We start from the raw sequence: 26441 nt of genomic DNA on the forward strand, positions 1-26441 counted from the left end.
CCCTGTGAGGCAGCGACTGTTATTTGCCGATTTTACCAGTGAGAAAACGGAAGCACAGAAAGGTTAAGTAACTTGCCTAAGGTCCCACAGCCCAGAAGTGGCCGGTCTGGGAGGTGGGTACTGACACTGGGGCAGGAGGTGGAGGGGTCGGTGTTCAGGCCCAGGGTGGGATCGTGGTGGCCCAAGGGAGCCAGGAGGGAGAGGGCTTGGTGGAGGCTCTGCCAAAGGCTTCCTCAAAGGCAGGTCTGGGGCTGCCCCCCAGGAGCCCTCTCCCCTGCCCACCAGCCCCTCCCAGCTCCACTCAATCCCTCCCCCCCATGCCCCCGGCCCAGTGCCTTCTGATGTAGCTGGGCCCAGCAGGAGCTGCGGCACCTCGTTAATCCTGCCCTGTGGTGCCAGGTGGAGGCCCTGCTGCTGCCCAAGGCTCCCGCCAGGCAGCTGGCCCTCCTTTTCTTGGGGCCAAGACTTCCTGCAGCTGTAAAGTGATCTGGCCCAGGCCTCAAACAGTGCCTGCTGCCAGGAAACCCAGCCTGACTGCCCTGATGAATTCCCGCCAGGGCCCCCCAGCCCCCACGCAGCCCCAGCAGCCTTCTCTCTGAAGGAGGCCCTCAGGCAGTCCAGAACTGTTCCAGCCAACCGAGCCGAGACCTCTGCAGGGGCTGCCTCCTGCCTGGCATTCAAGGCCCTCCATGGCCCAGCCCGCCCCATCTTACCTCTGCAGCCTTAGGCCGTCCTCACAGAGAGCCTCCTGGCCCTGGGCGTCCCGTCCCATCTTCTTCATTTCACAGCGCGAAACAATGATTGAGTTTGTCTTTCTCGTCCCTTTCCCTCCCACGTGACCCCACAGGGCTGGCACCTGGCCGCCTCACTTCTGTCTGGCGGGCATCTAGTGCTATGCTGTGTGCAGCTGGCTCCCAGGGGATGCACCCACAGGGAGGAATGAACGACCTGGCAGTTTTCACCCCTTAGCAGGGACCTGAGACCCTCCCAGCCCTGGGAGCCTTCTGTGGAAGTTTCCTTGGGTTTCCCAGCTAACACGGGAGAGGAGGCCTCGGCTTTGATCCTTGTAAAATCACAACTCCCCTCTAAGAGGTCCCCAGTTAAGTAGGGAGAGAATGAGGGAAGCAGGCAGTGGGGTGTGGGTGGGGCAGGCAGGTGAGGCAGCAGTGAGGAAGGTTGGGGGTCCCAGTCTTCCATTACTTAGTGTATGACCAGGCAAGTCCCTTCCTCCCCCAGCCTCAGTTTCCCCACTTGTAACTGGTGGCCAACACCATTGACCCTCTGGGGCTGTTGTGAGGTACGGAAAGGGCCGGGCCAGGGTAGGGCACCTGGCAGGAGCTCACAGATGCCCTGGATGTGGCAGAGGGAGCCTGGCCTGGACCATGAGCATCCTGATGGCGGCAGGGCCTCCCCCTCCCCTTCCTGGTGCCAATGTGCCTGCCCCCAGCTGCTTTCCTTGCCCCAACTCCATCTTGAGGGCTGGGCTGGGCCTGGTCTCCTGTATGCCCAGCTCCAGACCATACCTTAGATGGCAGGTGCTGCCTACCCACTGCCCATGGGAACCAGTGGCTGCTCACACAGACCTCGGCCCTCTCCCAAGAGCCCAGGACCCTGTGGACCCAATTGCTTCGGCCTCACACCAGCGCCGCTCAGTTCCCCGACCGTGTCCTGGGCCAGGAGGCTCCAACATGCCTCAGCAGTGACTCCCGGGGAGTCTGGCCTAGAGATCCCACACCTGAAAAGGTGGCACCCCAAGACCTGGGGCTCTTGAGCTGCCATGGAGGGAAGAGCTGAACCCCTGCACCTGACCTGGGGCCCAGCGTCTGGAACCGTGTGCCATGTCTTCCCAACGTAGCTTCGGTGCCTGGAAAATGGGGAGGATGTGCTTCTTCATGAGGAAGTGCTGGCACATGACAACTGCATGAGCTTCCTCCTCTGAGCTGGGCGGCTCACGGAGTCCTAGTCTCCGCATCTATACATCGAGGATGCTCACTTTGCTTCTCCCAGGCTGTTGTGATGCTACGAGCCAGTGCGTAACCCCAGGCTGTGCCTGGCACCCAGCCTCGGAAGGCCAGCATCCTCCTGAGGCCTGGGAATCCCACATGCCCACGCAGTCCACACGGGTCCCTGCCCTTGTGATTAGTGTGCTCTGTGCAGGGCAGGAGCTGGCCTCGTGGAACAGCAGCATGAAGGTGCCTCAAGGAGGGAGGGATGTCAGCTGGGAAGGGCATGCATCCTCCGGGCAGGGGTGGTGGCTGGAGCCTGCCATGTGAGGTGGGAGGAGGCGGCACCTGCGTAGTGTAGCTAGGTGCTTGCTCCTGTCCTTCTGCCTGCACCATCTACAGATGCTCACCTCTCGGGTGGCCCCCAGCCCTGCCCAAAGTAGTCGCTGCCTCTGTGAGGCCAAGAAGTCATTTCTCACCAGGAGACTTGACAATGCTGCTAGCAGGGTGGTTTTCTACCTTTAATTGGGGACACAAAAGGCACCTCTCCCAGTACAAGAGGATCAACCAAGAGGTGAGCCCCAGTGCTGTGGTGCCTGGCCAGAAGGAAAAGAGGAAGGATGGAGGGCAAGGCAGTGGAGGGGCGGCGGGGCCCCAGCATCCCCTGAAGCCTCACCTGCAGCCTGGGGCTGATGAGATCTCGCCCACAGCATGCAGAGTTACAGCTTCGTACCTGGGCCGCTGCAGCTCCTCAGAGGCCTCCACACCTCCACACCCTGCCCCCAATGGCCAGCCAAAGCCATGGGGCCCCATGCAGCAGAGCAGGGAAGGGACAAGAGGCTTGGCAGAATTTCCACTGTGGCCAGCCTCCAGCCAGCCCTCGACTGGCAGTGTGGGCTCTGAAGGGCTCCTCGGGGCATGGGCCGGGAGCAGGGTATCACTCAGTGAAGGAGAGTCACACTGGGTCAACCAGCCAACCAGCCAGCCAGCCAGCCAGCCTGTCCTGGGGCCTCCACTTCTCAGCAAAGTCTCGTGGTCAGCTGGGGTGGGAAAGGAGGCAGAGCAGCCAGATCCCACTGCGGCGTGGACCTGTCCCCCAGTTCATCCCACTGCCTCCACACCCCCAGCCATAGCTGGGGCAGCTCCATCTTCAAAGAGGAGAAAAAGGGGGTAACAAGCCACCCCCAAAGCAGCCTTAACACCAGAGGAGGGAGGGAGGTCCCAGCCTAAGGGTGTGAGAGCAGTGGGGACCTGGGCTGCAGGGTGCCAGACCCCACACTCATAAGCCAAACAGCATGTCATCATCTTTCTCCTGGGTCTTCTTCCGGGGTGCTGGGCCAGGTGGGGGACCCGGGGGCCCCTCAGCTGAGGGGCTGGAGAGGTTAGGCAATCGATCCGCGGCTTTGGCCCGTTCTTCCAGGAATTTGTCAAATTCTAGAGGAAGGGGAGAGGGTGAGGGTGGGCTCTGAGGCCAGAGCCCTGGGGAAAGGAGAGGGCGGGCAGGGGAGGGGACTACTACCTTCGCTGGTGACCCCCTTAGGCTCTTCCGCATCATTCCCCTGGGAAGGTAGAAGGAAAGGAGGCAGAGGTTAGCCGGGCCCCCAGTACAGTCAGCCTGGGGCAGTGGGGCTGCAGCTCGGGCCCTGCTGAACCTCAGCACTGGGTCCCAGCTCAGGCTCTGCACGCCCCCGCCACCCAGGTCCCAGGACCTGGACCTGGGCTCCTCCCTGAGCCTTAGGGCCTTCCTTGGGTGGCACCTGACTTCCTGGGCCTTGTGTTTTCCTTCTGTAAAATGGGGGCGGGGTGGGGGCTGAAGCTAACTTGGAGGGTTGCTGGGAAGCTGAAATGGGATATAACACACAGCACGCCAAGCCCAGCACCTGGTGCCCAGTGGGACCTTGATGAGTGCTGATTCCTTGCCTTGGAGGGTCACAAGGGGTGGGCGGTCCTCACCCCTGGGGGGAAAGGCTGACGCCCAGAGGCTGAGGGCCATTCATGCTAACACTGCAAACTAGGGAGGGGTGAGGCTTCTGCCACCAGACAGAAAGCCTGAGTCCTTGCCCTGTGGCTTAGTCCTCGGCAGAAACGGTCTCTTCACCTGCAGAAGGTGGCTTCTGGGCCTGAAGTGCCCATGTGGGCCTTGGTGCCCAGAGAAGGGGTGGCAGATGCTGGGGTAGGAGCCCTGGATGGAGAAGCTGAGTCTGGCCCTGCCCCCTTCTGCTCCCTGGGAGGGTGGCAGGGCTTGGGGTCCCCATGACTGGCACCTGCCCTCCTCCTCCTGGGTGCTTCCCTTTAGAGGACAGCTGCTTATCAGTCTTCTGATCTGTAAACAGGGTGGTGACGGGTTCCCTCTGCAAGTGGCTGGAGTCTCCTGAGCTACTGCAGGTAAGAGCCTGGCCCTGTTATGCTTCTGTAGTTAGCCTCTCTAGCCTGGCCTGATGTCCCTAAGGTGGGCTGACACCCACCGGGACCTCACCTTGGGAGCAGGCTCTGGGAAGCAGCCGAGAGGCTATTGTGCCCAGGACTTCTCTGGGGGGTGTGCCAAATACGAGGTGGGCAGGTGGCAGGAGATGGGGACTTTAGTTGCGCCCCTCTGCTCTCAGGATGCTGTATGCTATACAAGTCTACCCTGGCCCCATGGGTCATTTCTCGGTGAGAACAACGGGTCCTCCTGCTGTGTGGGTGAGGAGTGGGCCTGAGCCTTTGCGTCCGGCTGACAGGGCCCCAACGTACCACGTCAGTGGACAGCCACTGCTCGATGTCCTCCATGAGGCAGGCCTGGGTGACTGGGATCTGGAAGGAAGGGCAGAGGGTAAGGCAGCGCCCTAGGTGACAAGGCGGAAGATGTGTCAGCTCAGCGCCCTGCCACTCGGTGGCCCTGGGCAGCCTCCCAGCCCAGCCTCAGCTGCCTAGCTGCCCGGACCCACCACTGGGCCCGCTGTGCCAGGCTGTGGGCGATGGAGGTGCAGAGCCAGGAGACTAAGCAGGGGACCAGGGTCCCAGCAGCTGGAGCAGGGCCAGGGGTCAGAGGGAGCTCCTTCCCCTTGAAGAGAGGACCCTGTGGGTAGGATTCTAGGCTGCAGGAGGGGCGTTGGGCAATGGCTGGGGGCAGGGGCTACGCTGCAAGTGCTCAGGAGCACCTGACAAAACACATGCCAAGCCCAGGGACGGACCCCGGGCATTTTCTCCAGCCATGAAGGCTGGGATGGGGACATGGTTAGCGGGCCAGAGGTCCCCAGGTTCCATCCCCTGGTGCCTCTGCAGACGCAGATTTCATGATAGAAGGGGGGGCATGGCAGGGCCTGAGAGCAGAGGCGCCAAGTTGACCAGACAAGGCCAGGTGGGTAGACCCAGAGGGGCGGCTACAAATGGGGACACTTCACTTTGGGCCACAAAGACATGGGCTGTGCCATGATGGCTCCCACACAGGGGCAGGAGTTGGAGGCTTTCCTCTCTGATGGCTTCTGCAGGGGCAGACTCCAGTTGGAGGTCATGGGCACAGACTTCAGAGTCAGAAAGAGCTGGACCTTAGCTCAGCCCGTAACACAGCGTGATTCTGGGTGGGTTACTTAACTTCTCTGTGTCTGATTTCCCTTGTCCTTAGGGTGAGGCTAGCAGCAGTACCTACCGTCCAGGTGGCTGTGAGGATGAAATGGGATGTCAGAAGCTTAGCACAGGGCCTGGCATGGAGGAGATGCTCAAGAAACCAATAGGCCAGTTCCTATTTACTATTAATCAGTAGTGGCACTAATAGCACTAGTTACTAGTGAGCAACTTTGGAAAAGACAGAGACAGTCTTTCCCCAACCAGGCCAGTTTGGTTTCCAAGCTCCGTCACCCAGCACCTGAGGACCCCCCAGGCCGGAGCAGAGCCCAGAGAGAAGGCAGGAGCTGACTTCCCAGCAGCAGTGGCAGCAGCAAGTGCCCAGCTGCCCACACCGGCTCCATCTCCCGCTCCGCTATCCCCATCGCCTCTTAGCTGCCAGACGGGCGACCTTGTCCTTGCCCGAGACTCAAGAGTAGGAACCGGGCACAGAGGAGCTGCGGAAGCTGGGCTGGCCGGGCCAACCCGGGAACAGCCTGAGCCCTGGGGCCCCGCAAGGCCCTCAGCTGCCGCTCCTCGCTCCTCTGGGTCTTCTCCTGGGTCCCACTCCCTTGGACAGCAGCACGGTGCCCCACGCCCATGCCTGGCAGGAGCCCTGCGAGCACCCCCAGCTTTCCGGGCGGCCGGGCCTGGCCCCTGCTCACCATGCCTTGTCTCACCATCCAGTCACTGAGGCTCTTCCCGCAGCCGCCTCCCATCTGGGTGAGAGAGAGTCACGCTGATGGCGGAGGGATGGCAGCGCCAGGGCCACTGGAGGGCGCAGCTTCTAACAGGGGTGCGCCTTTCAGGTCAGGAGGCCTGCTGCCACTTTGGGAGGCGTTTGTGTGTAGGGGTGTGTGTGTAGGTGTGTCAGTGTATGAGTGTGTAGGTGTGCATGTAGGGGTGTGAATGTAGGTGTACGAGTGTAGGTGTGGTGTGTATAGGTGTAGAAGTGTAGGTTTGTATGTGTAGGTGTAGGTTGTGTAGGTGTAGGTGTGTGTGGTGTGGGTGTATGTGGTGGATGTAGATGTGTGTGTGTGGTGTGTGTGTAGGGGTGTGTATGTGTAGGTGTATGAGTGTAGGTGTGGTGTGTGTAGGTGTATGAGTGTAAGTTTGTATGTGTAGGTGTAGGTTGTGTAGGTGTAGATGTGTGTGGTGTGTGTGTAGGTGTGTGTGTGGTATGTGGTGGGTTAGATGTGTGCGTGTGGTGTGTGTGTAGGGGGTGTGTGTGCAGGTGTGTGTGTAGGGGTATGTAGGTTTATGAGTGTAGTGTGTATGTGTAGGTGTAGATGTGTGTGGTGTGTGTGTGTAGGTGTGTGTGGTGGGTGTAGATTGTGTGTGGTGTGTGTAGGGGTGTGTGTGCAGGTGTGTAGGTGTATGAGTGTGTAGGTGTGCTGTGTGTAGGGGTGTGTAGGTAGGTGTATGAATGTAGGTGTAGGTGTGTATGTGTAAGTTAGATGTGTGTGTGGTGTGTGTGTAGGTGTGTGTAGATGTGATGTGTGGAGGTGTATGAGTGGAGGTGTGTGTGGAGGTGTGTGTGGTGGGTGTAGATGTGTGGTGTGTATGTCTGTGGTGGGTGTAGTGTGTGGTGTGGTGTGTGTGTGTAGGGGGTGTGTGTGGTGCAGGGTGTGTAGGTGTGTGTGTGTGTGTAGGGGGTATGTAGGTGTATGAATGTAGGTGTGTAGGTGTAGGTGTATGGTGTAGGGTGTAGATGCATGTGGTGGTGTGTAGGGTGGCGTGTGGTGGGTTGGGTGTATATGTGTGTGTGTGGTGGTGTGTGTGGTGTGTGGGGTGGTGTGTGTAGGGTTTTATGAGTAGGTGTGGTGTGTGTAGGGTGTGCATGGTGGTGGGTGTAGATGTGTGTGTGGTGGTGTGTGTGTAGGGTGGTATGGGGTGTGTAGGTGTGGTGGTGTGTGTAGGGGTGTGTGGAGGTGTGGTGTGTGTAGGGGTGTGTGTGTAGGTGTATGAGTGGAGGTGTGGTGTGTGGAGGTGTGTGTGGTGGATGTGGTGGCTGGTGTAGAGGGATGAACCCACCGCGGGGTGAACCACAACAGCTCTGGGATGCCAGCGCCCTGGGTAGGCTGGGGCAGAGCTGACAGCAAACTAAACAAAGATTCTCAACTCTCTCCACAAAGATCCCGGAGGCTGGGCCTCGGCCACCCAGGACAGCAGGGCAGGCGGGTGTCAGATGGTCTGGAGGCTCCCAGTAGGGTCTGACGGGCACCCAGGTTTTAGAAACATCAGTTTATCCAATCTCACATTCATCCACGGCACACATGCAGTTTCCTAGGGCCCCAGAGTGGAGGGAGATGAGAGTCCTGCTCCCAGCCCGTCGCCCTGTGCCTGGCTGGTCCACCCTACTCAGACCAGCGTGGGGCCTGGCACATGGCACACGGCACACGGCAGGCATGTCAGGGAGTGAAGGAACTGAAACCTGGCACACGGCATGCAACACCACCTCGTCACATGACTTGTGAGTCCTGCTCTGAATCCCAGGGCGCAAACCTGGGCTGCCCACAATTGGCACTTGATTCTGTTTCTTTTTTTTTTGAGATACACTCTCACTATGTTGCCCAGGCTGGAGTGCAGTGGTACAGTCATAGCTCACGATAACCTCAGACTCCTGGGCTTAAGTGATCCTCCCGCTTCAGCCTCCCAAGTAGCTGGGACTACAGGTAACTGCCACCATGCCTGGTTTTGATGCTGTTTTGTACTTTGCTCTTGGGAATCATGTTCTCACGGTTTAGTGGGTGAAGGCCTTACCACCAGCCAGACTCCAGCACCCCAGGAGCAGGCATTTGCTCACAGAGTTTTAAGAAATCATACCCTGATTTGGCGGAAGTGGCTTAAATCTCCCAGGTCATCGGAGATAAATCAGTGATAACCAGTTTATCAGCTTCTCTTTGCTGCCAGTGGAGTTGTGTGGTGCGTTTCCTCCCTGTGGGCGGGCTGCAAGGTGGTGTGGGAGCCAGGACACCTGGGCTCTAGTTTTAGTCACGCCTGAATTGCTGTGTGCCCCTAGGGAAGTGAACCCTGTCTCTGGGCTGCAGCAGGAGCAGATTGGCTGGGAGTGCCGCCCACTGGGTGGTGGAGTCAACCTCTGACCATGAGAGGCCAGGTGGCCTGAGAGGGGAGCTCCTACAGCAGGCTCCCAGCGTGTCGGTTCCGATGAATCCCGACACACTGGCAGCCGGAGGCCGAGGAGGGAGACACACACCTCCACTCACTCTCCTTTGCACCTTAGGGCTTTTCACAGCTCTAAGGTTACCAGCGTGGCTTAGAAGCCAGGCAGAACAATACCTGTGAGACCCTGGGCAGGGTAACTCCCAGTCCTGAGCCTCAGTTTTCTCATCTGTAAATGGGGTCAGGACATGGCGGTACTGTAAAGCTTAAGTGCCATAACACTGTACTGTGTACCAAGGCACCATGCTGAGGACATTACACCTGTGGTTTCACTTAACCTCTCCCTGGAACTCAGTTTTCTCATCTGTAAAACGGGATAATAACATACCCTAAGGGTTTCTGTGATGACTCACTAAGAGAGGGGATGCAAAGTGCTTAGTGCAGGCCTGGCCCAGAGCACAGGCTCAGCAAATGATGGCTTATACCCGAAAAACGACTGGAGGCTCTGACTGGCGTGTGCGGTGGATGTGACATGGGTGTGCAACGTGCTGTGCTTGGTGGCAGGTCACACACCACACATGGGAGGTACTGGATTCTCTTGTTGCCCACTGGGTGGTAGAGTCAACCTCTGTCCACGAGAGGCCCAGGTGGCCCACCCCAGTGTCCTCTACCTTGCCCGGTTCTGACTTGGGAATGGCTCCTGAGATGCTGGGAGACCCAGGAGCAGAGACAGAGTGCCCTTGGGAGTCAGGAGGACTTTGCCCACAGTGGACTGACCTGGACGGTTTCCGCAACTTCTCCCTCCCTGCTTTCCTTCTTTTCTTGAGACAGGGTCTCACTCCATTGCCCAGGCTGGAGTGTCGTAGTGCAATCTCAGCTCACTGCAACCTCCACCTCCTGGGCTCAAGCGATCCTCCCACCTCAGCCTCCTGAGTAGCTGGGACTAAAGGTGTGCGCCACCATGCCCGGCTAATGTTTAAATATTTTGTAGAGACGGGGTTTCCCCATGTTGCCCAGGTTGGTCTTGAACTCCTGACCTCAAGTGATCTGCCCACCTCGGCCTCCTAAAGTGCTGAGATTCCAGGCATGAGCCACTGTGCCCGGCCCTCCCTGCTTTCCTAGCTTCCATCCTGATCTTTTAGATTGGAAGTCAAGTCCCTCCTGTGCTCAAGACTTCCCTGCAGCCTCCACCTCACTTAGGATGCAATCTGCAGCGCTCCTAGCCGCGCTGAGGTCCTCTGGTCCCTGCTATACCCATAGAGCTTCATTTCCTACCCCCAACCCCATGCTGGCCTCAGAACTCCCCATGCTGCCTTGAGCCTCCTCTAGCCTCCTCGGCCCTGGGTTCACCACCCTCACTCCCCCGGACTCCCTGGACTCCCAGATCCGGCCGTTTCTAACTGTCTCCCATGAGACCTGCTCTGTCTGCTCACTTGCTGGAGCAGAAATTCTCACGCTGCCTGAAAGGCATCCAGATACACGTCGAGATGCATGAGAGAATGGTGCTTGGAGGTCTTGCCAAAGTGTGTGGGGGTCACCCACAAAGTGTGCTCGGTGCTGGACAAGTGGCTGTCACTCAACACAGTCAAGGAACTAAACGGAATTCAAAGAGCACCCTTGCAATTCTCCCCGCCGCTTTTATTCCTCTCTGCCCACACTCCTGCAGATTAAAAGTCTCTAGAGAGGCAGAGAGGAATACTATTGAACGGGCTCTAACCATGTAAAGCTCCCTAAATGCATCCTCTCACACTTCTATTATAAACAAGTATAGGTGCTAGGATGAGCCCCAATGTACAGATAAAGATACTGAGGGTCAGAAAGGCCAATTATTTGCTTAAGGACATATAGCTGGTAACTAGTAGAGCTGGAATGTGAAGCCCGGGACACTGGTCTCCAGTTTCTTTTTTTTTTTGAGACAGAGTCTTGCTCTGTCGCCTAGGCTGGAGTGCAGTAGCACAATCTCTCCTCCATGCAACCTCCGCCACCTGGATTCGAGCGATTCTCCTGCCTCAGCCTCCCGAGTAGCTGGGATTACAGGCATGCGCCACCACGCCCAGCTAATTTTTGTATTTTTAGTAGAGACGGCGTTTCACCATGTTGGCCAGGCTGGTCTCGAACTCCTCACCTCAGGTGATCCACCCGCCTCAGCCTCCCAAAGTGCTGGGATTACAGGTGTGAGCCACCATGCCCAGCCTGGTCTCCAGTTTCAAGTCAGGCTCAGGTCTAAATCCTTGCTTGTGGGCTTGGGCAAATGGCCTGGCCTCTCTAGCGGTTTCCTTAGCTGTAAACTGGGAATAACCACATTAACCAAAAAGAACTGACCTGACGGCCAAACGAGGAAGGGTCTGTGGAGGTGCTGGGCCAGTGCTTGGCCCACGATGGCACCCAGTGGGTGAGCATTCCCTAACCTCCTTCAGGAGGGCCCCAGGGTTGCAGGACGGCCCCTCTGCTTACCGCGCCAGTGCTCTGCTGCCGGGCGTCCAGGGCTCCAGCCAGGCCGTCTGTTGCTTGGGGGGCTTCGTATTTTACCCTGAAAGAGAGACCACCAATCCACTGGATACTGCCCTTACCGATGGCTGATGCGAGAACGGAGTGGGCTGGGGGGCACAAGTTGAGGGCTCCCACCCTCCAGGCCTGCCTGGAAATGGTAGAAAGGGTCTCATTTCCTGCCTCTGGAAATTAGGATCTGACAAGTGACCTACATGACAGACAGCAGCAAAGGCTGGAGAGGTTAGGGAGGGTGTTGCTGGCCAAAGACTGAGACCAAGACCACCAATGGCTATGACCAGGATTGGCCAAACTCAGGAGACTGAGAAATAGCTCCAGTGCCACTAGGCTCATGGAGAATTCCCAGCAGACCCTTTCTTGAGCAGGTCTTGTTTCCTATTTTATAGGCTGTGGTTCTGTATGAGGTTGTATTTGAATGGGGGATTCCATTCTGCTGCTGAAAACACATCTATAAACTGCTGGGTGAGGTGCCATCTTGTCTTGCACTGGGCTCACCAGCACAAAGATGACTCTGCCCCCACCTTGTCTCAGCAGCATGGGAGGTGGCTTGGTTACAGCTCTTCTAAATGTCCTCTGGGGGATGCCAGCCAGCTAGGCAGGGTGGGGAGGCAGGAACTGGGAGGGCACGCAAGGCTGATGGGCTGGCAGTGGCAGAGGCTGACCCTGCAGTTGTTGGGCAGATGAGGAGAGGCAAGGAGGGGCATGTTGTGTGTGAGGTTAAGGCTCCTGGGGAGCAAGAGAATAGCCTGAGTGAGAGGAGAAGCTGGCTAAGGAGGAGAGGTGGCTATGGTGTCTTTCCCAGCTGCTACAGTGGGGGTGTCCAGGGCAGGTGTTGGAGACCCAGCCCTGTTGCAGGGAAAGAGCCCTGTTATTCTCACCCTGAACTGCCGGCAGAGAGGACTTCAGCACTGGCTCAGTGCAGCTTTGAGGCGAAGAAGTAAGCCACAGAATTCTGGTCACAAAGGGAAAGGCCTGTGATTCCTGTTAGGAACAAGGCCACCTGACACACTAGTGAAGTGGGGGCTGGTCTAACTGTCGGCTTCAGGAACTGGGACTGCATCACATTTAACTCTTGCAATACCAACTTGCTTTCCTAGGAATGGAGTAGGCTGGCACTGAAAGGGGCTTCTTGAATACGACCCCCAGTTCCCACGCAGTCGTTTTGAAGAGTGCTGCTGTCTGTTCCTTCCCACCAGGGGCAGAGTTTGCTGGTGGAGTGTGACCACTAGCTGGGGCGTTCCCTGGTTACACGGCTCCCATCCATGGCAAGTGGGCCAGTGACTACGGCAGGGCCCTGCTGGAGCCAACCTTAAAGCCAGTGGCGGGGGAGGTGGGGCGTCAGGTTGCTCACTTCTGACCCAGAGAAGGCCTGCTGAGGGTCTGGAGGTGGCATGTTGCTGTCTCTAAGACATGCTTGGCGCATTGTGGGCAAGGCTGAAGAAGGCATGCCCAGCCCCAGAACACGCAGAAACAGATGCTTTCCCTTCACTCAGAAGAACTATCTGGGCCGGGCTCAGTGGCTCACACCTGAAATCCCGGCACTTTGGGAGGACGAGGTGTGTGGCTCACGAGGTCAGGAGATCGAGACCATCCTGGCTAACATGGTGAAACCCCATCTCTACTAAAAATACAAAAAAATTAGCCAGGCATGGTGGCGGGCGCCTGTAGTTCCCAGCTACTTGGGAGGCTGAGGCAGGAGAATGGCGTGAACCTGGGAGGCGGAGCCTGCACTCTGCAAGCGCCACTGCACTCCAGCCTGGGAGACAGAGCGAGACTCTGGCTCAAAAAAAAAAAAAAAAAGAACTATCTGCCCTTCCTAAGCGCTCCTCACCACACCTGCCTTTCTCTCCTGCCCACACGTGGCCCTGAAGCCCGGCTGTCCCTGAAGGCCACACCTGTGGTGGTGGAGGGCCAAGCACTTCCCTGGAGAAAGCCCGCACCTCCTGTACTGGGTGGTGGCCCCTGGGCCGGGGCCTGCTGCCCCCTGCCCAGCGCAGGAGGGCGGAGGGTCACTCCTTAGGTGGTCCTGGTGGGACTGGTGGGCAGGTGCTGGACCTGGGCCACTGGGGTGACACTTGTCTAAGTGCTCGTTGCAGAGAAGGCCTCTGTGTACAGCAGCACTGACGAAGATGCGGGCAAAGGGCGGGAAGGACACCCCTGTCTTTGTGAAGGCCTAGCCAAGGCGTCTCTGCTGCGGCTTGCCCGGAAGCCCTACTACTCCTTGGCACTGAGTGGACGGGACTGGCTGCAGGAAAGGCTGTGATGGTGCCAGCTGTGGTCAAGGCTGGAGCAGAAGCAGCGGCTGATAAGGAGCTGGTTTCCCTGCGAGCCAAGGCAGAGCTGGTTGCAGGCTGGTGTGAAGTGGGGAGCCAGGCAGGTACAGGGAGGAGCGGGCTGGACACCAAGCAGGCAGAAAAGGCCGGTCAGGTGACCAGAGCTGGAAGATCCACCAGAAACATTTAAGGGGGCCAGCCAGGCAGGAGAACAAAGGGAAGAGGAAATGGATGCTCAGGTCCACGCCTGACCCTGCTGGATGTTTTCTGCCAGGGTGGAAACCAAGCCCTGGGGAGGGCCTGCAGGAGAACCAATGGCCTGAGAAGGTGCATGATGTCATTTCAGCTGTGCCCAGCTGAAGGCAGTTTCAAAGATGAAAATCTGATAAGAAAAAAAATCCTTCCCGTGCTCCCTCCTGCTCATGTTAGAATAAAATCAACTGCCTCTGTGTAGCCCAGTGGGCCCCGCCACCCTCTCAGCATCCTGCCCCCTTCCCTGTGTGAAAGGCGTCTTTCCCAGCTGCTGTGCAGGAGCCAGGGCACCTCTCTCCTGCCCTGCTTCTGAGCCTTTGCACATGCTGTTCCTAGTGCTTGAAATGGCCTTCCTATCACCCAGCACCTGGTCCAGCTCTGAGTGCCCTCCACAGAGTTGCAGGTCCCCTCCTCTGTGTCCACAGAGCCTGGTGCCCCCTCCAGGACAGCACTTAGCCCTTCACAGTGGTGGTCCCGGTGCATGTCACTCTCCTGCGAGACTGCAGGCCCTAGAGGACAAGCTCCTCGTGTGCTTTTCCCTGTCCCCCAGGGCCTGCTCCCCAGAGGAATGATGGCGCAACAGCAAACCTCAGCCAGGCTGGTGACCAGGGCAGGCACCAGGGCTCTCCAGTATGGCCAGCGGTGTTGCCTGCTGGGGCCTCTGTGGACGGGCCCGCCTGGCTGCAAGTCCCATCACACTCATTAGCTTGCCTCTGCAGGGTAGCACTCGGCAGCACTCCTAACTCCATGGCAACAGCTGCTGGTCCCAGGGTACCTGGGCTTAAAAGTACAGACTCTGCCCAGACTAAAGAAAGATATAGCTAACAGCCAGGGCAGCCCTAAGGACCTAGCAGGCTGCAGCCTGGACCTGGATTTGTGGGTGTGGAGAGGTTATCCCTGGGCTCTCTGGAGGCCCATTGACAAAGTTCCAAAAGACACCAGAATGACCTCTAAGGAGCTGAGTGGGGTCAGTGGGAGGATTCCATAATCTAGAACTTTCCTTAGCTATAAGAATCCTGGCTGACCACAGCTCAGCCCTGGGGGTCATAGTGGGCAAAAGGCTGGAGAAAACATCAAGCAGACTGTTCCTCTTACAAGCCTGTATGGGGCCAGCTCTCCCGCAGGTCCCGGCAAGGGGTCGGACCCTGGTGGACACACTCAGGCCACGTGCCTATGCTGCTGAAAGCACCCCCCGAAAATGCACGGTGCACAGGGAAGGGCAGAGCCCCAGCTCTGGGGCAAGGCTGACAGAACCTGCTTAATCTTCTCTGGAAATTAACGGTGGCTATGGAACAACAGAAAAAGACTTGACTTGAAAGTCCCTGAGGATTTATCAGGAAACTTCCCTGCTCCTAGAGGGCTTACTAAGCCGTACACAGTGCAGGGAGGAGGGGGTGGGCGGAGACACCGTGTTTTGGAACCAGACAGCCCTAGGGTCCTAACCTAGTGCTGCCGAATATTAGCTCCTTGACCTGGGGCAAATGAGCCTGCCCCTCTCTGTGCCTCAGTTTCCCCCTCTGATCAGACTGTGTAAGATTCTGGCATACAGTGGGTCATTAGGACCCCCTCCCCCACCCAGCACGGCCTGTGGGGAACGCAGTCTGTCAACTGACCACAGGGCTCCCAGGCCATGCTGAACTGACTTAGGGGACACTAAGGGGGTGCAGCGGGGGCTGTGTGCCCTTCCTCATGGTGTGCTACCATCAAACCGGGTTCAAGAACCCCGAGAGAGCCACCCAAACTGCAGGGGACCAGGGCAGGGCCAGGCCACTCACTCTTTCCGTTGGTCAGCCAGTGAGCTGCCCCGTGTCAGCGCAAACATGTCAAACTCATCTTCCAGTCGACCAGAGGCCTCCAGAGACTGCAGACCAGCTCTCACACTGCTGGAGCCCAGGTCTGCAGGGACAGAAAGGCCACGTGAAGGACCCATCCACATGCTGTGCTTGTGTGTGAGCTGCTGCTGAGCCGCCTGCTGCCAGGCCCAGGGCCCGGTGCTGGGGAAGCGGCACGTGTGGGTGGGGGAATGTGCGAGGCAGGCCACCTGCTGCTGGCTGTGGGGCCTTGGGCAAGCGGCTTCCTCTTTCCAGCTTTAGTTGACTCACCCCTCCTGGGGCTGCCGTGAGCGTTAGAGAACAGGCAAAATGCTATCCATTGATTCTGCTAGGGGAAGTGGCTGGGCAGGAGGACAGTAATCAGATGGGTAGTCGATTTTTTCAAAAAGTATAGCATTAGTGATGCAAAATGGGGTGCTAATGATTGCCTAGGGCTTGGCATGAAGCAGACAGTAAATTACATTAAAACCTATCACAGTGATAACAGTGACAATGGCCAACTACTCAGCCAGAGTGCAACCTGGGCCTGGCATGGTCTAAGCGCTTCTCATACACGAGCTCCCTACTCCTGTTACAGAGGAGGAAAGAGAGGCTCAGGAGGTTTAAGGAACTTGCCCAAGCTCACCCAGATGACTGAAGCCATGGAGAATTCAGTGTAGAGGGCCAGTCCTAGGATGGTGGCATTTCTGAGATCCAAGGCGGCTCAGGACTTGTGGGGCTGCCAGGGGCAGTTACCCCGAGTGCCCCACCTTGCAGCAAGATTCAGCCTGGGACCCCAGCAAGGTGGGGTCCAGACTGACATTCTGCTGTGGGTATATAACAAGGGCACCCCCCAAAACTGCAGGGGTGCCCACAGTACCATCATGTACCCTCAGCTGGAGCCCTCCAAACCACACTTACTCATTCCTGCCAGCTGGGATGAGAGGTTGCCGGTGGCTGCTGGGTCAGGGCCCATGTCGATCAGGTCAGCTGCCGGCTCGGCCTCACTTGGGGCCTGGTGGGAAGGGAGATGCCCTAATCATCCCCTCTGTCTGCACCTTCGTTCCTTTCTGCCCCAAGCACTGGGGCCGCAGGCTTTGCTCAAGGATCTGTCACCAGGGCCCCAGGAGCTAGGACTGGGCATCAGGGAATTTCCTTCCTCCCCTCTGGCTCCAGCTCAACTGGACTCCCTGGGAGGTTGGGGAGACCCTTGGGCATCAAGTGGTGGCATAGCCTTATTTATCTTAAAGGGACAGGGGCATAAAAAGTTAGAAGGGGATTTCTCTATGGGCCTGGATAAGACAGCACCACCCTGTCCAGTTTACTGGGGGAGGGAGGTGAGAATGGCACTCCTTCTTCCCATGAACAGGGCCTGATCTAGTCACAGAAAAGACTTTTACCTTGGTGGTCTGGCCTGTTCGGAACCGTTCAAACCTACAAGATAGAAAAGACACGAGTTATGGAGACAGACTGAGACAGGCACCCGCACACGGCCAGGCAGAGCTTTTCAAACTGTGGGTCTCAACATCAACACGGTGGGTTATGATCAGGGTGACGACACGTCAGGTGTGCCCTGGACAGATCCAGTTCATGCCTGCTGTCCCTGGATAACTAACACTGCTCCTCTTTCCCTTGCAAAAGTGTCCCAATTTGGATGATCAATTATAAGGCAACCTTAGTCATGAGTAGCATGAAACAAACAAACAGGAATAGGTTAGAACAGCAAAGAAAATAGGAATGCATGGCACGCAGTAAAGGTAAGGGCTGTCTTATGAAACTTGTTTCAATTACATATTTGTGTGTGTGGGGGCGGTTAGTGGCTCTCTTCAGTGCTGTAAGAAAGATACACATATCTCTAACCTTGCTTTATGGAGCTACTTAGGGGCCGGTGAGATAGATCGAGAAGACTTTAGTCTGGGGTCTGTTCGAGTTGTGGCCTTGTCACTTATCACATGACCTTGGGTAAATTATGTTCCTTTTGAACTTTAGTCTCCTTGTCTAGTATCTGCGGGCACCTGCCTCGCAGAAGTGGTGAAGCCCAAATTAGGACATGGGTATAAGTGACTGTGAACTTGAAAGCACTGTCAGATATTAAGCCTAATGACTGTGGGTATCCAAGGGTACCAGCTGCTACCAGACGGGGCCCCTCAGTCACCTCACAGCCCATATCGCAAAATGGCAGGGAAGAGGCCTTTCATTCCACTGGGCCAATGAGCAGGAGAAGCTAGGCAGATGTGACCTGCAGGGTACCCCCTACTCTCCACTGATTTAGAATCAATCAGTGAGTGTCTTTTGATGGAGAAAGACACAAAAAATGAACAAGGGGCTGGAGGAGGCTGGAATAACTCATGTCAGTTATCAGACACCCTGGACTGCTAAACGCTTTACAGACACTGTTTCATGGACTCTCAGTTACGCCACGAGCCTCATTTTACAGATATAGAGGAGGTGTGATGGGCACACAATTTCTGCAGACCCAGCAATCCTTCTCCTTCTCTTTCCCTTTTTTTTTTTTTTTTTTTTTTAAGACAGAGTCTTGCTCTGTCGCCTAGGCTGGAGTGCAGTGGTGCGATCTCGGCTCACTGCAACCTCTGCCTCCTGGGTTCAGGCAATTCTCCTGCCTCGGCCTCCCAAGTAGCTGGGATTACAGGCACCCGTCACCACCTCTGGCTAATTTTTTTGTATTTTTAGTAGAGACGGGGTTTCACCATGTTGGCCTGGCTGGTTGCAAACTCCTGACCTCAAGTGCTCCTCCCGCCTCGGCCTCCCAAGGCTAGGATTATAGGTGTGAGCCACCGCGCCCAGCCCTTCTCCTGCTTTTGTAATAGCACCTAAGTGTTCTTTAGAGGAACTGCTCCTCCCCCATTTCACATCATCCCGGTGGGGCTGCCTGCCATCAAAGAGCCCTCTCCCCTACCCCAGCTGGTAGGCACAATGAAGCTAAGCCAATCCAAGTCTCTCTTGGGGATGTGACTTTTGAACAGAATGATACAAGGTGGGCAGGCGGGTGTGGTGGCTCATGCCTGTAATACCAATGCTTTGGGAGGCCAAGGAGGGAGGACTGCTTGAGGCCAAGAGTTTGAGACCAGCCTGGGCAACACAGTGAGACCCCTGTCTCTGCAAAAAAGAAAGAAAAATTAGCTGGGTGTGGTGGTGCATGCCTGTAGTCCCAGCTACCTGGGAGGCTGAGGTGGGAGGATTGCTTGAGCCCAGGAGGTTGAGGCTGCAGTGAGCTGTGATCATGCCACTGTACTCCAGCCTGGGTGACAGAGCAAGATCTTGCCTCAAAAAAAAAAAAAAAAGGTGGGCAGGTGTTTGTGGACAAGTGTTTGAGCTGATGCATTTATTGATGGCAGCACCCTGGGGAGATGGTCCAGGAGTTTCTGCTCCTGAGACATCTGAGCTGCCCTGGGATCCATCTTTCTTGCTCTGTTGGGAGACATCAGTTTCACTTTTCTCTGGATTCTGAAAGCTACCCATTTAACAAAGATTATTATCCTAACAAATTCTTTTTCTGCCTAAGTTAGCCAGAAATGTTTTGTGTAGCTTGCAGCAGTGAAGTCACTTGTCTAAGGCCCCAGAACCAGGAAGTGGTGGAGTGAGCAAGGACACACCAGGCCAGTCTGGCTGCAGGGCCATGCTCTCAGCTGTGACCTGTGACCTGTGACCATCTCCCAGGGCTGGACTTGGGCACAGGCAGCAGGGCTAACCCTGGAAAGGAGATGCAGGGCGGCTGGAAGGAGGGGCCCTCATAAACGTCCTGGAAGAAGATAGCTGAGGGCACACGCCCTTAGGAGCCTGCCTTGTGTTTGAGAGGAGGACGAGAGAAGGCTCAGATGGTATGAGACCAGGAGAACAGGGAAGAAGGGAAGGGAGAGGGTTGGGGCAGTAGGCCAGAGGCCAGGGGAGGTGCTGGGGCTACCGTTCATGGCGCAGGAACACGTTGTTGAGATTGTCATTGACGATGAGCAGCTCCTCGGTCAGCTGCTCGTTGGCGATCTGAGGGATGAGCTCCAGGACCCGCTGCTGCATGGCTCGGCACGTGCGGTTGAGCTCCTGCCGGGAAAGGAAGTGAGGCAACCACAGTCACGTGACTCAGAGTGAGGCCATCTCTTTTTTTTTTTTTAAGACAGAGCTCTGTTGCCCAGGCTGGAGTGCAGTGGCGCGATCTCAGCTCACTGCAAGCTCCACTTCCCGGGTTCACGGCATTCTCCTGCCTCAGCCTCCCAAGTAGCTGGGACTACAGGCGTCTGCCACCACACCCGGCTAATTTTTTTTTTTTGTAGTTTTAGTGGAGACTGGGTTTCACCATATTAGCCAGGGTGGTCTCGATCTCCTGACCTCATGATCCGCCTGCCTCGGCTTCCCAAAGTGCTGGGATTACAGGCATGAGCCACTGCGCCCGGCCAAGTGAGGCCATCTCTAATGCACGGGCCTCCAGCCCCTGCGCAAGCCTTGGAGGAGGGTGAGGTGCCCAAACTGGACTTCAAGGGTCCACGGAACAGCTTTTTGGGTTCTACAAACATGAACTTGAACTTCACTTCCAAGTGTTAGATGATAAAATTTAATCCACAGGAAACCATCAACATGTCCAACTGTGCTGCCGGTTTAACTTGGCTTCGTGCAGATTCCAGAATAAAGGTTGTGCCACCATCTTTGCTTAGTCAAAAAAACTGAGTCTGCAAAGGGGGCTGGCTGAACAAACCGCAACTTCTGTGGGTATGCTGTGATTTTTGCAACCAAAGCATACAGAATGAACTAGATGACTGCAACCATTAGCCACAAACCTCGATTTTGAGTTTTTGCCTCACTTTTCTCACTGGCTGATTTTTTGTCTTTTTAAACAAACTTTTAGCTTCGGAATAATTTTATATTTACAGAAGAGATGCAAAGATAGTACCACAAGTTCCCATATATCCTTGACCCTGGCTTCCCCTTAGTCTGGCATTTGTCAAAACTGGTAAACTACTATTAAACATTAAAACTGGTAAAACACTATTAACTAAACTGTGGACTTTATTCAGGTTTCACTAGTTTTTCCTCTAATGTCCTTTGTTCTAGGATCCTACACTGCATTTGGTTATCACGTCACTGACTTTTAACCAGTAAGCGTCATATTTAAACTTATGAAAAATAAAAAAACTGGCCAGGCCCAGTGGCTCGTGCCTATAATCCCAGCACTTTGAGATTTGGGAGGCCAAGGCGGGTGGATCACCTGAGATCAGGAGTTCAAGACCAGCCTGACCAACAAGGTGAAACCCTGTGTCTACTAATAGTACAAAAATTAGCTGGGTGTGGTGGTGTATGCCTATAATCCCAGCTACTTGGGAGGCTGAGGCAGGAGAATAGCTTGAACCCAAGAGGCAGAGGCTGCAGTGAGCCGAGATTGCGCCACTGCACTCCAGCCTAGGTGACAGAGCAAGACTCCATCTCAAAAAAAAAAAACAAACAAACAAAAAACCAAAAACCATAGCCATATGGGTTTTCATTTTTAAGATTGGTCAATTGTTTCTTCAGGTATTTGCCACCAGGTGAAGGTGCCTGGGTCATGGCAGGTGCCTGGGTCCTGAGGTCCAGGGATCTGCCTGGCATTGCCGACTGTGGCCTTGTGCCAGCATGCCTTTCTCCTGGAGGCAACGCTGAGGCTCGGCACTGCCCAGTGTTTATTTTGGCTGTCAGGTGGACCCTGTCCCCTGCCCCCTCCGAGGTCAGGCCTCCGGGATTTCCTCATCGCCCTTAGCACGGGGACAGGGCGGGTGCCTTTCAACATCCTGTGGGCTCCCCTCCTGCTGTCGTGACCAAGCACACGGCGGCTTTGCTTCTGCTTCCCTGCTGGCCCCTCTCAAGAGCAGAAGAGCAGCACTTGGAGCCAGGCCCCCAGGTTCAAATCGCAGCTCTGCTACTTACCAGCCATATAACCCTGGACGTGTTATCTGATCTCCCTATGCTTGTTTCCTGACCTGGAAAATGGGAGTGGTGAGGATTACATGAGTGATGTGAACCAAGTGTCCACATATAGCCCGGGGCACGGGAAGTGCCCAGTGCATGGGAGCTGTCCCTGCGTCCACCTTGCTCAGGCTTCTGAGTCCCCAAACTGCTCACGTCTCACAGCCTTGGCTTGCGGCGTACAAAGCTGCCTGCGCAGTCTTCTCTCTTCCGGAGCCCTTACTGGGTTTCAAGTTTGTGTATTCATTCGACTCTGAGGCTGCTCCTTTTCTCCCCACCCTGCACCACCAAATGAGGACCCCTGCAGAGTCGGCATGGTCAGGCACATAGACACGTGGTGAGGAAGACACAGCGCTGCCCTCAAGGAGTCTGAGGCCTGGTGGACAAGCAGTAGGAACTCAAACAGTTACACGAAGCGCTCTGTCCCCTCATGGATTCTGCTGGCTCCTGGGCCTTGGGGATTCCTAGCTCTGTTGGTGCCTCTATGACCGGCCTCCGTGGGGAGGGTGCTTTTCGCCAAATTCAGTGTCCCTTCTGCTCCAGTGACCCCCAGTCTGGGCTGGGGCCGTGGGAATACCACGTGACACATGGGAGCAGGAACCACTAGCTCTACCTGCCTTGGCTCCCCAAGACCAGTGGCTGGCGCATCTCGAGGCTGGCATCACCCTCTCACACCTGCCTGCTGAGTCTCGGATGCTGAATGGTGGAAATCTCACCTTCCAGCTTTTTCTCAGGACCCCTTACTGGGTGCTCTATTCTGTACCAGGCACAAGCCTGGGTGTTTTTCACGCAATGCCTTATTTAACGCTCACCTCAAACTTGTGCCATGAAGGCTATTGTTAGAGCAATCTTACAGATGAGGAAACTGAGGCCGGGGGGCTACTTTGTTCAAACCAGAAAGTGGTAGAGCTGCGATCTGATTCCAATCTGATGGCATCCAAAGTCCCTGGTGGTAACATGTCCCCAACTGTGACCAAGGAGTATGGAGTAAGCCATGAAGACTGTCATGAGGATTGGGAAAGAATGCATGTGGGCAGCTGGCAGGAGTCATCTGAGCCCCAGGGGGTGGTGCCATCTGCTCACCTGCAGCAGCTCCAGGTCTGCGGGCTCGGCCTGGGTGGGCACCAGCTCTGTCAGCATCTCCGACATCACCCTCACGTTCCCACTCACCATCTCCAGCTCGCTGCGTAGCTTCCCAATCTGAAACACACGGTTGGTCGTGGTGAGAGAAGCCAGGGGTCTGGAGCCCATGTCACTCACAGGGACAGAACCCAGTACCACCAACCCTGGGTGCGGCACCGGGGAGCCGACCTCCCAGCAGCCTCTCTCCCGGCTCCCAAAGCAACAGCTCTGTACTAGAGGCCTGCCCCACCCCTTCTACAGACCCCTCACAGAGGCGCTACCAACCGTCACCATCTCCACACTGGAATGAGCCACCAAGTGTGGCTGGAAGACTCCAGCATCTCCTGGGTCTAACACAGCAGCTAACAAGGCCCTGGAGGGTGGCTCCCCACAAGGGGAGGAGGGAGGCTGCAGGCCCTCTCTCTCTCTCCCACTAGAGGACTGGGATTCTGCTCTCTCTCTATCTCTTAGGAGGACTGGGCTTCTCCCTCTTTCTCCTCCTAGAGGACTGGGATTTTGTCTTGTTTCTGATCTATTTTGGTGTCCCAGGCTCATCTAAGGATAGTCCTTGCCCTGTCCTCCACCTTGCATATGAAACTCAGATTTAGCACTTGTTCCAAGGGATGTGAGCAGGTTTTCGGTGGTCAAAGGGTTCCAAGGAGTTGGGCTTGGGGAAACATTTTCAATAAAGCTGCAGTCTCCTCAAAGAGGTTGGCTTGTGAAAGGCCACTGGTATAAGGATCTTATGCTGTGGGACCTTGTAGGGTGTTTAATACCCTCATGCACACTGGGAATGCCTGGGGAAAGATCAGTATGAAAGCGTCCAAGATTTATTTGACTGAAGAACCTTTTTACGTTTTGAGAAATGCTGGTACATTCTAAATCATGTGGCTGAGTTATAGTTGATTTCAGAGTGTCACTACATACATTCATGACTGTGACAGCAGCTACCATTTATAGACTACCTAATAAGTGCCAAGCATTGAACATATATTGCTAACTTGATTTTTTTACCATAGGTAGACATCAATATCCCTGCTTTTATAGATGAAGAAATGGAGTGTAGAGACTAGTAGTATATCCACTATGGTTCACTGACACCTTCCAAAACCTGCAAAATGTTTGATCTCTTTGGCTTACTTAATGAGCACTCTTGGTATGAGTGAGTGGAAAAACTACTGATTACCCCAAGTACCCAAATCAGATGGGACTTAATTACAAAGGAGTCTGGGAGTAACATCACTGCACACCTGATGTCTTAACGTGTCCCAAGAGACAAAAGGGGACTCTTGAATTAAACAAAGATTAGTTTTGTTTAGCAAGCACCTTCTTGCATCAGAAGTAATTAGCGTCTTAATCCACATAGATGCCAGACTTCAGGCAATTGGTTAAAATTGTAACTGAGTTAGACAATCACAAGGTGGTTTTACAATTTTTTTACACACTTTTAACCCATTCAGAAAAAAAAAGTGCAGCTCGCTGTCAGCACTCATTTAATGTTACATAAACATGCTCTTTGAGGCTGAAGTAAACCTGACGATTTTCATCATGAAAATAAAACATAAAAACTGTTCTTGGAGTTATTTCTAAATGGAACTTGTCTCCAATCCTAACATAACAGAAATGTATATGATGTTACATTAGGATTAGAGACAAGGGTATTCTTGGGGCAAACGGGCAGTGCGTTAATAATTTTGTCCAGTTAGCAAAATCTTCTAGTAATATCTGTAACTCTGGGGGGTGATTTCATAACTTGCTATGGGAAAACAAATCACGGAAGTTTCTCTTCAAATAGGTTAGGGTGAGAATGAGTTCAAATGATACATAAAGTGGGCAGTGGGGACGCTTATTGGGAAAGTTAAGCTTCACTTTTCTTTCCATCACACATCCGTGTCTAACTCACCAGCACACTCAGCAGCTCCACCTTTACGCTCCGCAGATGTGATGGGTCTGATGTGTGTACAACACCTCTAACGTGGGTGCCCCCACAGTGTGCAGGCCTCTGCCCCCACCCCAGCAGCCAAAAGTCTAGAATGACAAGCCCCCAGCTCTACGAGCTGGTCATGGCTGTAGAAGTCACTCAGCAGATACAGCAGCCGTGGCACTCCACAAGCAGCTCATGGCCCAGTGGGCAAGCCGCCCCACCTCCAGCCACAGGAGGAAGGAAGTGACATGCCCAGGGTGCCACCTGCTCTGAGGTAGGTAATCCTTCAAAGCTAGTCAGAGGGCTGGGAAAACCTGTCCCCTAGAATCTCATACTAAGCCTCAAACCTTCTTGGCAGGGTGCGGTGGCTCACACCTGTAATCCCAGCACTTCAGGGGGCCAAGACGAGTAGATCACTTGAGCTCAGGAGTTCGAGACTAGCCTGGCCAACATGATGAAATTCCATCTCTACTAAAAATACAAAAAATTAGCTGGGTGTGGTGGCTCATGCCTGTAGTCCCAGCTACTCAGGAGGCTGAGGCAGGAGAATTGCTTGAACCTGGGAGGCAGAGGTTGCAGTGAGCCTATATCGTGCCACTGTATTCCAGCCTGGGTGACAGAGCAAGACTGTTTCAAAACAAACAAAAAAGCTTCAGACCTTCTTGAGACTTCATGGGAAGCAGCATGGTACAATGTACATATGTTTTTTATTTTTTGCACAGATGTTTGGAAACTTTTCAGGCAGAACTTCTGTTCAAATGAAGCCTTTTTTTTTTTGAAACAGGTCTCTCTATGTTGCCAGCCTGGTCTCAAACTCCTGGGCTCAAGTCATCCTCCTGCCTGAACCTTTGAGAAGCTGGGATCACAGATGCACGTGACCATGCCCAGCTCAAATGAAAGCTGTGTGTAAGAAACCACACAGGTGGAGCTGGCCTGAAGGGGCCGCCTACAGGACACCTCTCCATGGTGCTGTCGGAGGGCCCTGCAGAAAACACAGGTTGGAAAACGGCCAAGATACAGGGCAGTGCCTGCCAGGAGTGAGACAGACGTGAGCTTGAATCCCAACTGTCTCTGATGACTGTGTGCTCTGGGCAAGTGAATGGACCCCTCTGAGCCTCATCGCTCAAACAGGAAGAATCACACATAACCTGTGGGATGCTGTGAGGAAGAAGTGGAGGCTCCGTGGATGGTAAATTCTGACAGGCGGCCCTCCCTGACGTGTGTGGCCCACCTGCCTGGACCTGACGGTCCTGACCCCAGGTGTGTTTACCTGCTCCAGGGTTGGTGCTATGGGCGTGTCACCGGAGAGTATGGGCGGGGCGGGCAGAGGGGCAGTGTGCTGGCCAGAGTCCTCTTGCTGGCTGGAGTCAGTGCCCACAGAATCCTGTCCTGATTGTGTCTCTGAGTTGAACACGGTCTAGTGGGAGGAAAGCAGGATCAGTGAGGGCTCTTGGGAACATCAAGAGCCCAGGAAGTCAGGGGCCAGCCTGGTGATGTCTCTGGGGATGAGTCCCGCCTCTCTTCCCTTGGTTCCCGGTACGGCAATTCTCTCACCCTCTGGGGTGTGTGGATGGGCGACAGCATGTCCAGGTCAGTCATGGGGAACTCCAGGCCTTTCCTCCGCAGGTCCTCATAGATGGTGACCACACCAGTCAGATCGGGCGAGCTGCGGAACGCGTCAGCCCAGGACTGAGAGGAGACAAGGGGACACAGCCGGTAACCACAGCTCACTTGTGAGCCTGCCACCTGGCACCCAGACAGAGAACAGACATTCTTTCCCTGCTTTTTTTTTTTTTTTTTTTTTACTACATCTGCCCTGCCCACTCCACAGCAAAGCATGCAGTTGGCAAGCCTCCCTCCCCCCGCACTGAACTTCCCACCAGCAGACAACCGAGATCCCCCGAAATGAGAAGTGGAGCCTGGGACAAACACGATGGCCTCGACTCTCCACTGGGCA

The 26441-nt window shown here is 55.3% G+C and overlaps 1 protein-coding gene across 5 annotated transcripts in view; it reads right to left on the reverse strand.

The window, feature by feature from the left end:
- Positions 1 to 2437: 2437 nt before the first annotated feature.
- Positions 2438 to 26441, reverse strand: part of TOM1 (target of myb1 membrane trafficking protein) — a 48269-nt gene continuing 24265 nt past the window's right edge. For 2 of the 5 annotated variants that reach the window (XM_030815674.1, XM_030815673.1), the window contains exons 4-14: positions 26039 to 26173; positions 25755 to 25901; positions 22522 to 22638; positions 19415 to 19548; positions 16893 to 16926; positions 16414 to 16507; positions 15457 to 15577; positions 11103 to 11178; positions 4677 to 4736; positions 3460 to 3502; positions 2451 to 3377 (exon numbers count right to left, since the gene is read on the reverse strand). In XM_030815674.1, the coding sequence (XP_030671534.1) occupies positions 3223 to 3377; positions 3460 to 3502; positions 4677 to 4736; positions 11103 to 11178; positions 15457 to 15577; positions 16414 to 16507; positions 16893 to 16926; positions 19415 to 19548; positions 22522 to 22638; positions 25755 to 25901; positions 26039 to 26083 (1026 nt within the window). In that variant the 5' untranslated portion in view covers positions 26084 to 26173 and the 3' untranslated portion in view covers positions 2451 to 3222. Of the gene's footprint in view, positions 3378 to 3459; positions 3503 to 4676; positions 4737 to 11102; positions 11179 to 15456; positions 15578 to 16413; positions 16508 to 16892; positions 16927 to 19414; positions 19549 to 22521; positions 22639 to 25754; positions 25902 to 26038; positions 26174 to 26441 lie in introns of all 5 variants that reach the window. The other 3 variants (XM_030815671.1, XM_030815672.1, XM_030815675.1) reach the window with 3 other exon arrangements.

Source organism: Nomascus leucogenys, chromosome 7b, assembly GCF_006542625.1.
Source record: "Nomascus leucogenys isolate Asia chromosome 7b, Asia_NLE_v1, whole genome shotgun sequence".
NCBI lineage: Eukaryota > Metazoa > Chordata > Mammalia > Primates > Hylobatidae > Nomascus > Nomascus leucogenys.